This window comes from Anopheles arabiensis, chromosome 3, assembly GCF_016920715.1.
Source record: "Anopheles arabiensis isolate DONGOLA chromosome 3, AaraD3, whole genome shotgun sequence".
Lineage (NCBI taxonomy): Eukaryota > Metazoa > Arthropoda > Insecta > Diptera > Culicidae > Anopheles > Anopheles arabiensis.
The window spans coordinates 54,371,501-54,381,830 of record NC_053518.1 but is presented as its reverse complement, the minus strand read 5'-3'; the positions used below and the strand labels follow the sequence as shown (position 1 = coordinate 54,381,830).

Below are 10,330 nucleotides of genomic sequence, written 5' to 3'. Positions count from 1 at the left end.
TTGAAATTTGGAATCGCTTGAATTTGACTCGAAAATAAGCACAATACGAAAAGAGGAAGAAGAGAAACGTCATTCTCCATACAAAATGTAACTTAAAGATTAAGGCAGATGCCGATCTCGAGAATCCCCCCTCCACCCCCCCCCCCCTCGCCAGCAAACCATTACGATGAGTTTGATTCAAACCCAATTGTAATAAAATTCTCCCCCCCTCCCCGCTCGACACCAACAGGGGACCTCAACTCCTTTTACCGCTTAGGGCCCCCGATACCATAAATCCGCCACTGCACATAGCCAGGAAATGCTGTACGAACATGCGCATCATAATTAAAGTTCAGATTTCTAGAAAAGTGTAGCTGAGCAAACTTGCAACAAGAAAAAGGTACATTAATCAAACAATTCAGTATAGCCCAAATATCACATCGTTACCCAAACGTCCAAAACGCGATGAATGGGTAAAACTATGGACCTGAGATGGGGCCCTATCTCAGTACCCAAACTGCCCAGTCAGACAAATCGGACTTAATTTACCCCTATCTTACCGCTAAATTACCGGTAATTTAAGAGTAATTTAATGGTAAATTATCAGTCGTTAATTTACCCATTCGAGCAGTTTTTACAAATCCTATTCCTATTTTTATTTTTGTCGGCCAAATTGTTTATAAATAACACGAAATGTATTATATTACAGTTGAATGCTTTTATTCAATCATTGTCCTTAACTTATACAAACGATTACAATGTATTTTTTTAAGCAAACTCGACTTGAACAGCCGCTTCACCCGGAGAAGGTGGTGCACAAATAGCACTAATAAATGCAATTTCTCGGCTGGTTTTTTACATTTTACAGTTTTAAACACACCGACGATGTCTTCTTCCACTAAAAGATCATTAAAACAATACTCTTTTTGTTCTAATTTACATCTTTTCACTGACAACAAACGACAACACTTCGTACCGCTAAATTGCTCTTAAAGTACTGTTATGACAGACACAAAACTGCTCGAAAGGGTAAATTAACAGAAGGCTGTCTGACTGGGTACTGGGTGGTACCCAAAGGCAGACAATTTTGGACTTATTTTTTGAGAGGGAGCTAAATAAAAGCTGATTCCTCCCCTCTTCTCCACTTCTCTCTAGAATTCCATTTGTATGAGTTCTAGGAGAAGGGGGGAAAGGGAAGGAGATGAGAAGTAAGTGAATTATTTTGATGATGGAGGGGAGGGACACATTCACCAGTCACCGCCAATATCGAGAATTTGACATTGGCTGGTGGTGTTTGGTTCATCGGCGTTCCGTGTGGACCACGGATGCTTAAATAAAATGCCCTGTATATTTCCGTACAGTATCTCATTGCGGCGGAACCTTACAAATGTTATTGCGCGGTCGAATCTGGAATCGCGCATAGGATCGATGGAAGAAGGGAGTACGAACGAGGGGGGAGAAGAGGAAGCACAGAGAAAAACGCTACACATTCACTCATACATTCTTACAGCAGCAGGCAATTCGCGAGAACATGAAATCGGGAGAGTATATTTTAACGCTCGCGAATGAGTGCAAGCAGGTGCGGTATAGAAGATAGAGCAAGACAGCCCAGTTTTTGTTCAAGCTAGGTCCAAAATGTTTCCTTGGGTAAGGATGATTATTGCTAAACAAGTGATAGCCTCTTAAAGGATCGGCATACAAAATAAGCATACAGGGTTTCTCAAGCCAGCTCAACATCGTAACACTATTTTTCGAACACGTTAAACGATTGTCCCCAGGCTGCAAATGACAGCCCGAAAGACCAATACATCTTAATTATAATACATGGTTGACGAGTTCACTTGCTTTTAATGCATATTTGATGACTATTTGGAATGAAATATTAAAGAAAATATTGAAATTTTGATTTGCTATTATTAATAAACACGTTCCGTCTCAATTCGGCTCGAATTTCTTTAGATTTGGCAATCTATACAAAACAACACGCTGTGGCAAACGTTGATCGTGTTTCTTCTTCTGAAAGCTTCATCTTTTTCATGGTGGTATTTTGACCGCAGCCGATTGTTTACTTTCAGATATCATATCACACATAAATTGATAGCGAGCCGTTGTTGCAGCCATATCTTGTAATTGAAGCGATTTGTCATTAAAAATAGTTTTGTCGTCGTTGTTTTCGTGGAAATCACTATAAATAAAAGTTTCTCGAAGCGGATGAAATATAAGTCTTACTTGTATCGCCACCGTGATGGTTTCGAACATGAAAACCAGATAGATGACGGTACCGGCCCTAGTGGAACTTCTAATGGTATGAGGTTTATTGCAATTATGTATTACTTCATTTATAACAACTATTTTGATACGGGTTGCAGTAGCTGAACAAGGTATGAATTCTTCACAAGGCAGTGATGCACTTGCACAGGATAATATCATCGGTGAAACTTTCTACGAAGGGGAAGCTGCTTATCTATCAGAAGCCGATGATGATGTAATCGACTATTTAATGGAAAGTTCGGATGATGATATAGATCCAGCAGCATCAGATGACCCATTCTCTGCTGAAGATGCTTTGCGTCAATGGGCAATATCAACAAACCAAACATACGACTCGATTGCCCAAGTGATAGATATAGTTCGAAAAGAGAGTTCCTGTAACCTACCTAAAGACGCTAGAACCCTACTAAAAATCAATCGAAATATTTCGGCTGATATCCTGACGGTAGAAGGTGGTCAGTACTGGTATTATGGAGTGCAGAAATGTCTCACGAACAAGCTAAGGTACATTCATGAAAATGCTTCTGTCTTACTTTTCATAAACAAACTAATTAATGTCTGTTTGCAGTGATACATCTCTGAATTCGGACACCACACTCTTGCTTAATGTATCCATCAATGTGTAGGAATATGAATAGAGAGAGAGGATATAGAGAGAGGGAGATCGAGACGTACTTGACAGGAGGTAGTTCGGAGACAGAGCAAACGGGCAGACAAGCGTGAGCGATCGAGCGCTACGGAAGTGTGTGCTTCAGCGGCGAATTATACAAGTGTTGGATAAGCGACAGAACAAACAGTGGATTCTACAATTGGCGCAGCCGGTATTCCTTTTTTATATACACATACATAGAACCCCGACGAGGTATGAAAGTAAGTAACGCATGATCGTAATCATCCTAATCACCGGTGAAATAGCTAGAAATAGAGTATACATGTACAAAGTGACAATGGTTGCTAGGAAAACGGAAATTAGGAAAGTTTGCTTTGCATTCGTAAATTGTTCAAACGGGTAAGTTAAGGCTTTGGAAAGCAGTAACATCGTAATGGTGAGACCGGCTTGGCCGTAGCACATGCGATTAGTCCGGTATTACTCACAGCAACAAAAAAATGCTCTGAGTGAGCCTTGTATGGGTGAATGTGACCGCGCACAAAAGACGAGCCCGGCGATAGCCGTAGCGTCGGGGAAAGAAGGTAACGAATTTCGAGAAGTGAGCCCGGTATGACCGAAGCACAAAAGACGAGCCCGGTGGTACCCGTAGCGTGCAAGTGGAAAAAACAATGACACTAATACTCCAAAAGACAAGACCGGTGGAACGTACCCGTAGTGTCAGAAAAAAACGATTCTCGAAAAGTGAGTCCGGGTCAACCGAAGCGCAAAAGACGGGCCCGGTGGTAGCCGTAGCGTCGACGTGAGAAAGCTCACTCACAAGTGAGCACGGTACTATCAAAGTAAAACAGACGAGCCCGGCGATAGCCGCAGCGTAGAAGTGAGAAGGATTATTTAGAAGTGAGAACGAGTATTCACGAGTGAGAACGGCATGATTGAAACCCGTCAAACATTGCGAGGGTTGCGAGTTCTATCATCTGCTTGAGATCTTATGGTATTTTCAACAATATTATTTTTTATTCATAAATTATATTTTTTGCCGTGTTATTCGTCGAAAAGATAACCATATCCAGTTTAGTGGATTTTTGCAAAATAAAATTTCAAAATTCAGGTGTTTAGTATGCTACAAATCGCACTGTTATACCTGCTCTCGGGGTGCTATAATTATAACTGCTAAAACTAGGGGTGAAAAAACTACCAAGGCTCGCAAGCTCTTTAATGCGAGGGCTCTGGGGCGGTGAACTTGTATGGCGTGCGAGCCCTCGCGCGCCCTCGCAAATCGCTGTCAATTGCATGGCGGGTTTCTCACTTCCTTCAACTCACTAATGAACAAGCTCAACTCTCATCTTGCCACGCATACTACTACACCGAGTGCTCATCATTCCGCGATTCCTGCTACGCACTCAACGACCACGAATCCAGTTGCGGCCTCTAAGCTCACCCATCAAGCTGTTGGTGAGAATCCTTCCAAACGTCGATTGATGGATCGCTCTCCCGACCAGTCGCCTACCAATACCGTTACACGCGTTATGCTGTCATCGGGTACAGGGTTGTCCTGCAATAATATTACGACCGTTCCTGATCGCCCACCCCGTACTTGGGTCTTTATCTCCCGTATTGCTCCTGATACTCCGATTGAAGCGTATCTTTTAAAATTGGTGTACCGGATTCGCACCGGGCTATTGCTTTGGCTGCTTCAACCTGGCCTCGCGGGAGCTCTTTTAAGGAGTTCATCGACCTTAATCCCCGCTCCGTCAATGTTTGGCGATCCACTACTGCAGCATCCCATGCACCTTCTGCGCCTATTACCCGTGAATCGGATCATCATTCATCCCCACCTTATATCAACCACACGACACAACTGCGAAACGCTGATTTCACTATTTCGCCCGATCATGGCCCTATGAGCTTGCCTTATACGCAGTACTTTCAGCAAGCGTAAACCGGCTGATCCGGCTGAAGATTTTCATGAACTACCGACTTTACCCGAATGTATGGAAGCTAACCCTGCATCTAATACACACAATCCGTCCGACTCTCTTCCGCCGTTAATAACTTGCAGCGAGCGCACTCCCAGCGCATCTCGCTCTCTCATTCCTTCGATCGATCGACTTAACATCTACTATCAAAACGTAAGAGGATTGCGCACAAAACTAGACGAGTTACGCCTCTCTCTATCTGAGCTTGATATGGATGTGTTGGTGTTAACTGAAACATGGCTCGATGGCTCAATTCCGTCCTCTCTTATCTCGGAGGATGCGTATGTCATCTATCGCTGCGACTGAAATTCTCTCAACAGTAACCGTTGCCGTGGTAGTGGTGTACTCATTGCCTGCTCTTCCGTGCTGAATACGTCAAAATTATCACTGCCGTTCGACTCACTGGAGTCTGTTTGGACAATTGTTATGCTTCCAAACCTTGCAATCTATATCGGCGCCGTTTACATCCCACCCGATCTGCGTTCTTCCGAAGTAGTCCTTGATGATTTACATGAGAGTGTTAGTTTCGTTGCTGGCAAACTTAAACCAAATGATCTTATGGTGTTACTTGGTGATTTTAATTCACCATCACTCTCCTGGCAACCGTCGGCATCGTGCGTTAATCAGTTCATTCCTACTGGTGTATCTCGTGAAAATGTTTCTCTGCTTGATGGAATGTCGGTAAACGGTTTGCTGCAATTATCCGGCATAAAAATTATACGCGGAAGACAATTAGATCTTCTATTTGCCAATGCTGCCTTCTTGGAGTGCTGCTCCCCCGTCATAGCTTCACCTGTTCCACTCGTCGCGCTAGACAATCATCATCCTGCTCTTGAGACAAGCGTGCTCCTTACGCACTCTCGCCCTGCATCCTCCCAACGAATACCTACGGCTCGTATGTTCAATTTTAGGAAGCTGGACTACCAAAAGCTTCATCGTATATTAGCCGATAAAGGTGAAGGACCACCTTTATTGATGCTGACTGTGACATAAATCAAGCTGTAGCAGCGTTTACTAATGTAATCACTTCCGCCTTCCCTTCCTGCTGTCCTCTCCTTAAACCCGCTCCTAATCCTATGTGGTCGAACAGAGCTTTACGTCTATTAAAATCGAACAAAAACCGCGCTCAACGCGCCTACCCTTTAAATAATACTTTACACAATCTTCGTGTATATAAATATGCGGCTAAGGCTTATCGTCTTCTTAATCGCCATCTGTATCGTCGCTACGTTCGGCGTCTTCAAATGCGCTTCACTATTGATCCTGGGTCATTCTTTCGTTTTGCGAACTCTCGGCGAGGCTCTGCTAGCCTTCCATCCACCCTGTCTCTTGATCTGTCCTCTGCTACGTCCAATCCTGATATATGTAACCTGTTTGCCAAACATTTCTCTAGTGTATTTGTCGATCCTAGTTCTTTTAAGGTTCCTTTGGACGTAGGCTTGTCTTACACGCCCTCTGATGTGATATCATGTAATTCAGTCGTTGTAAGTGAAAGCCTAGTAAAATCCGCTTTATCCAAACTTAAAACTTCGTTTTCACCAGGCCCCGATGGCATCCCTGCCTGTGTTTTGAAAAAATGTGGCAATACCCTCACTCCTATTCTCACTCGTCTTTTTTCTCGCTCGCTTAGTGTAGGGATTTTTCCTAGTCAATGGAAACTAGCTTGGCTTGTTCCCATTTATAAGAAAGGTAACCGCACACTAGCATCAAACTACAGAGGCATTTCTATTATTTGTGCGTGTTCTAAAATCCTCGAGTCAATTGTCCATTTATCTGTAATACCTTGTGTAAAAACATATATTTCTACGGAACAACACGGCTTTATGCCCAATCGCTCAGTGTCCACCAACCTAATGTGTTTTTTGTCTTCTCTATATCACTACATGTCTAGTGGTAAGCAAGTAGACACTATCTATACCGATTTCAAAGCGACATTTGACAGTATACCTCTATCATTACTTGTTGCTAAGCTTCGAAAACTAGGTTTCGGTGGCTCTATATTGCCGTGGTTCAACTCCTATCTTGAGAATCGTTCATATGCAGTTAAAATCTGTGGCTCTTTCTGTGAATGTTTTCTTAGTTCTTCGGGTGTCCCTCAAGGTAGTGTCCTTAGTCCCTTACTGTTCATTCTCTTCCTCAATGACTGTACTTCGATCCTTCCTCCTAACGGCTTCTTGCTATATGCGGATGACGTTAAAATTTTTCTTCCTGTATCTTCTACAGCTGATTGTCTAGTCCTTCAATCCTGGCTCTGTAAATTCTCTAAATGGTGTGCTTCTAACGGTTTAGTCCTGTGTCCTGAAAAATGTTCTGTCTTGTCTTTCTTCCGATCCTCTACAAGTATAACTCATGCTTATAGTGTCTGTGATGCCCCTATGATCGTGTTTCTGTGTTAAATTTGGTTCCATAGTGCACATTTTTATGTTCTATGTTATTGTAATCCATTGTAAAGAACTCATTGTAAAACATTGCTAAAATGGTTCGAGAGGGCATTATTGTCCATCGATAGACAAATAAACATAAACATAAACATATTCCCCGTGCGTCCTTGTCTAAGTATCATGGCGTCTTCTTTGACCCGAGCCTTTCTTTCAAGGAGCACACGGACTATGTCATCAACAAGGCCAACAAAAGTCTTGGTTATATTTGTTGCATGTCCACTGAAATTCGTGATCCTTTTTGTCTTAAGTCCCTTTATTGTTGTTGGGTTCGTTCCGTACTGGAATATGCCTGTGTCATCTGGTCTCCTGTCCAACTATCTCTGCTCCAAAGGATTGAGATAATCCAGAGACGTTTTACAAGGATCGTATTTCGTAGGTCGCTGGGTCATCACTCTATTCCGCTTCCTTCGTATGACGATAGATGCACTCTATTAGGCCTTGCCAAGTTGGAGCACCGCCTCTCGGTCGCTCAGGCTTCTTTCGTCGCTGGCATATTGCTCAATACAATTGATACTCCTTCACTTCTGTCGCGCTTACATTTGTATGCACCTTGTCGCACCTTACGTTATCGTTTTCGTCTCCAGTTACCTATATGTCGTACATGTTTTGCTCGCAATGAGCCTTTTGTAAGATCTATGTCGTCTTTTAATAGTACTTCTGATCTGTTCGATTTCAACATATCCTATCCTGTCTACCGATCCCGTCTTCGCTCCTTTTCCGTACCATAAACTCCTTCCAACTCCTTCGTGAATAATTGTATACTATAGTCAGTAAGCACTATTGCTGTAACCCAACGTGGCCGAGCAATTAATAAAATAAAATAAATAAATAAATAAATAAATAAATAAATAAATATCTATCGTTGAACTGGAACTACCTGTGTGGTACGTCGGACGAAATGGGAAAGCCACAGTGTAGGACCCCACCTGTGAGTCCTCCCACAATAGCCGCCCGTTTTTGTTGGCGCGGACGTTGCCCCATTCCTGATGAGGCGCGTTCAGATCTCCAGCTATGATGAATCTAGCTGATCTACGTGTGAGGATACGGAGATCATGTTGCAGCATTTGTGTTGAACCATCAGCGTCACGAGCCTGCTTCGGGCAGTAGACTGAGATGAAATCAATGTTGCCCTCAGCTGATGGCACTTGAATCCCAACTGCCTCAATAAGCTGTGTAGGGAGAGGTAGGGAGAGTGTTTTGCTGCACATCAAAGGTGTGTTATTGTTTCAAGTTTCGACAGGAGCCCACAGCATTGATCTGTCAAAAATCAACATTTACCGTGGTCCTATTTTCGGCAGTATTTAGAATGAATAATTATTTGTTTTTCGTGATTTTAAAATTCTTAACGGGCTAGAATAAACTATGCAACCATAGAATATTTCATTAAAACCACACTTTCATTGTTTTACTGTTCTGGTTCTCTTAATAACGAAAGCTGAAGAACTATTGGCTGACAGCAAATCTTCCGAAAAATTGTTAACTTTGCACATTTTGTTTGATATTTTGAAAAATATGCTAGGAAATGATGTGATATTGCGTATCTTCTTCTTCTATTTGGCGTAACGTCCTACGCGGACATGTCGGCCTATACAGGCTTTCGAGACTTAATTCATTACCACACAGTCGGATAGTCAACCCTTGCTACGGGAGGACGGTCCATTCTGGGCTTAAACCCATGACGGGCATGTTATTGAGTCGTTCGAGTTGACGACTGTACCGCGGGACTGCCCCTGATACTTCGTATATTAATAATAAATAAGCATATCTTTATTTAATAAATATGCGTGGAGACTATTTTCTACGCATTTTTTGCGTAATTACACGTTTTAGTTACCCTGCCGAAAACAGGTACACTGCCGAATACTGGTACAGTTACCCTATTAGGAAAATTATTTATTTTTCAAAATAAAATTGTTGTAGTACAAATCACTAGAAATAGCACAAAAATATCGTTTGTATTGGCTGTAGAAAAAACTGAAACAGATAATTTCTTTCCATGAACTTCCTTAAGGAGGTAATTATTTGAGCTTTATTGAAAGAAAATTATCACCTACTATGCGAGTTGTCTTTTGTCAGTTTTCCGGAATTTTCACCGTGGTGGATAAAGACATGCATGCAGGCTTGTTTTGAAGATCTACCTTGATTTTTCCGATTTTTCAGTTCTTCTTAAGTTTTCGCGAAAAAAATTGTTAAAGTAGAGATTGATTGACGTAGCGAAGCCTGTGGGCCCGATTTCTGCTTCCTGACAAGTTTTTTGGAACCATATGTTGCTCAGAATCGTCAGCCATTCGGTACCGGGTCTTCTTTCTGTGCTCTGATTATTGTCTTATAGTGTCAAGATGTTGAAGATGCCGAAACTTAACGACGTCCACAAACTGACTCACGGAATCCGTTCTAGACGCTACGGGATGCAGTTTTTTGATCGCGCAGGCTTCTAAACAAAATTGCTTCCCTTTTTTGCCCACCTGATTTCAACTGATAGAGGTGTTTAATATTGTCAAATTAAGATGTTAAGATTAAAAACAAGTTAAGGTGCTTCCATAAAAAATCAACAAATTTTTGTCAATGTTAATCAAACGCAAACGCAAATGCAAACGTTAATAAAAACTTGTTCAAAGAAACCGTTTTAAATGCGGGTAATGGAAGCATATTAGGTATGGGAGTAAAAAGCATTAGAGTAAAAAGCCGGTTTACTCCCATGGAATCACTTCCAATCTGCGCCCGATTCAACCTGTCTGCTACGTCTATCTCATCCTATGGCACTGTGACATTATGGAAAACTCTCGCGACACGCATATCAGAGGAGCCATTGAAAACATTCACCCTCTGCAGTCTATAAACACCTTAATAGGTGTATAAAGTCTCTCTCTCTCTCTCTCTCTCTTTCTTTTTCTCTCTGTCTCTCTCTAAGATGCACAGCATCACTATTAATCGGTTGCCGGTCTGAAAGAAATGTTTAAAATACTGTGGCCCATTAGTTCACGACCATTTCGTGAGAAACCTTCACGGTATTAACACGGTACGCTGTGCAACAGACTTTCACGTCTTATGGT

At 42.1% G+C, this 10,330-nt stretch overlaps 2 protein-coding genes across 7 annotated transcripts in view; both read left to right on the top strand.

Annotated features, from left to right (window-relative positions):
• Positions 1-2,074: 2,074 nt before the first annotated feature.
• On the top strand, positions 2,075-3,843 carry LOC120902520. Its single transcript, XM_040311338.1, has 3 exons — positions 2,075-2,284; positions 2,349-2,754; positions 2,819-3,843. The coding sequence occupies exons 1-3, from the start codon at positions 2,191-2,193 to the stop codon at positions 2,874-2,876; spliced, it is 558 nt and encodes a 185-aa protein (XP_040167272.1). The 5' UTR covers positions 2,075-2,190; the 3' UTR covers positions 2,877-3,843.
• A 6,406-nt stretch (positions 3,844-10,249) lies between these two features.
• Positions 10,250-10,330, top strand: part of LOC120902600 — a 36,001-nt gene continuing 35,920 nt past the window's right edge. For all 6 annotated transcript variants that reach the window (XM_040311460.1, XM_040311459.1, XM_040311457.1 and 3 more), the window contains exon 1: positions 10,250-10,328. The gene's annotated coding sequence lies outside the window, so the exon portion shown is untranslated. The remainder of the gene's footprint in view (positions 10,329-10,330) is intronic.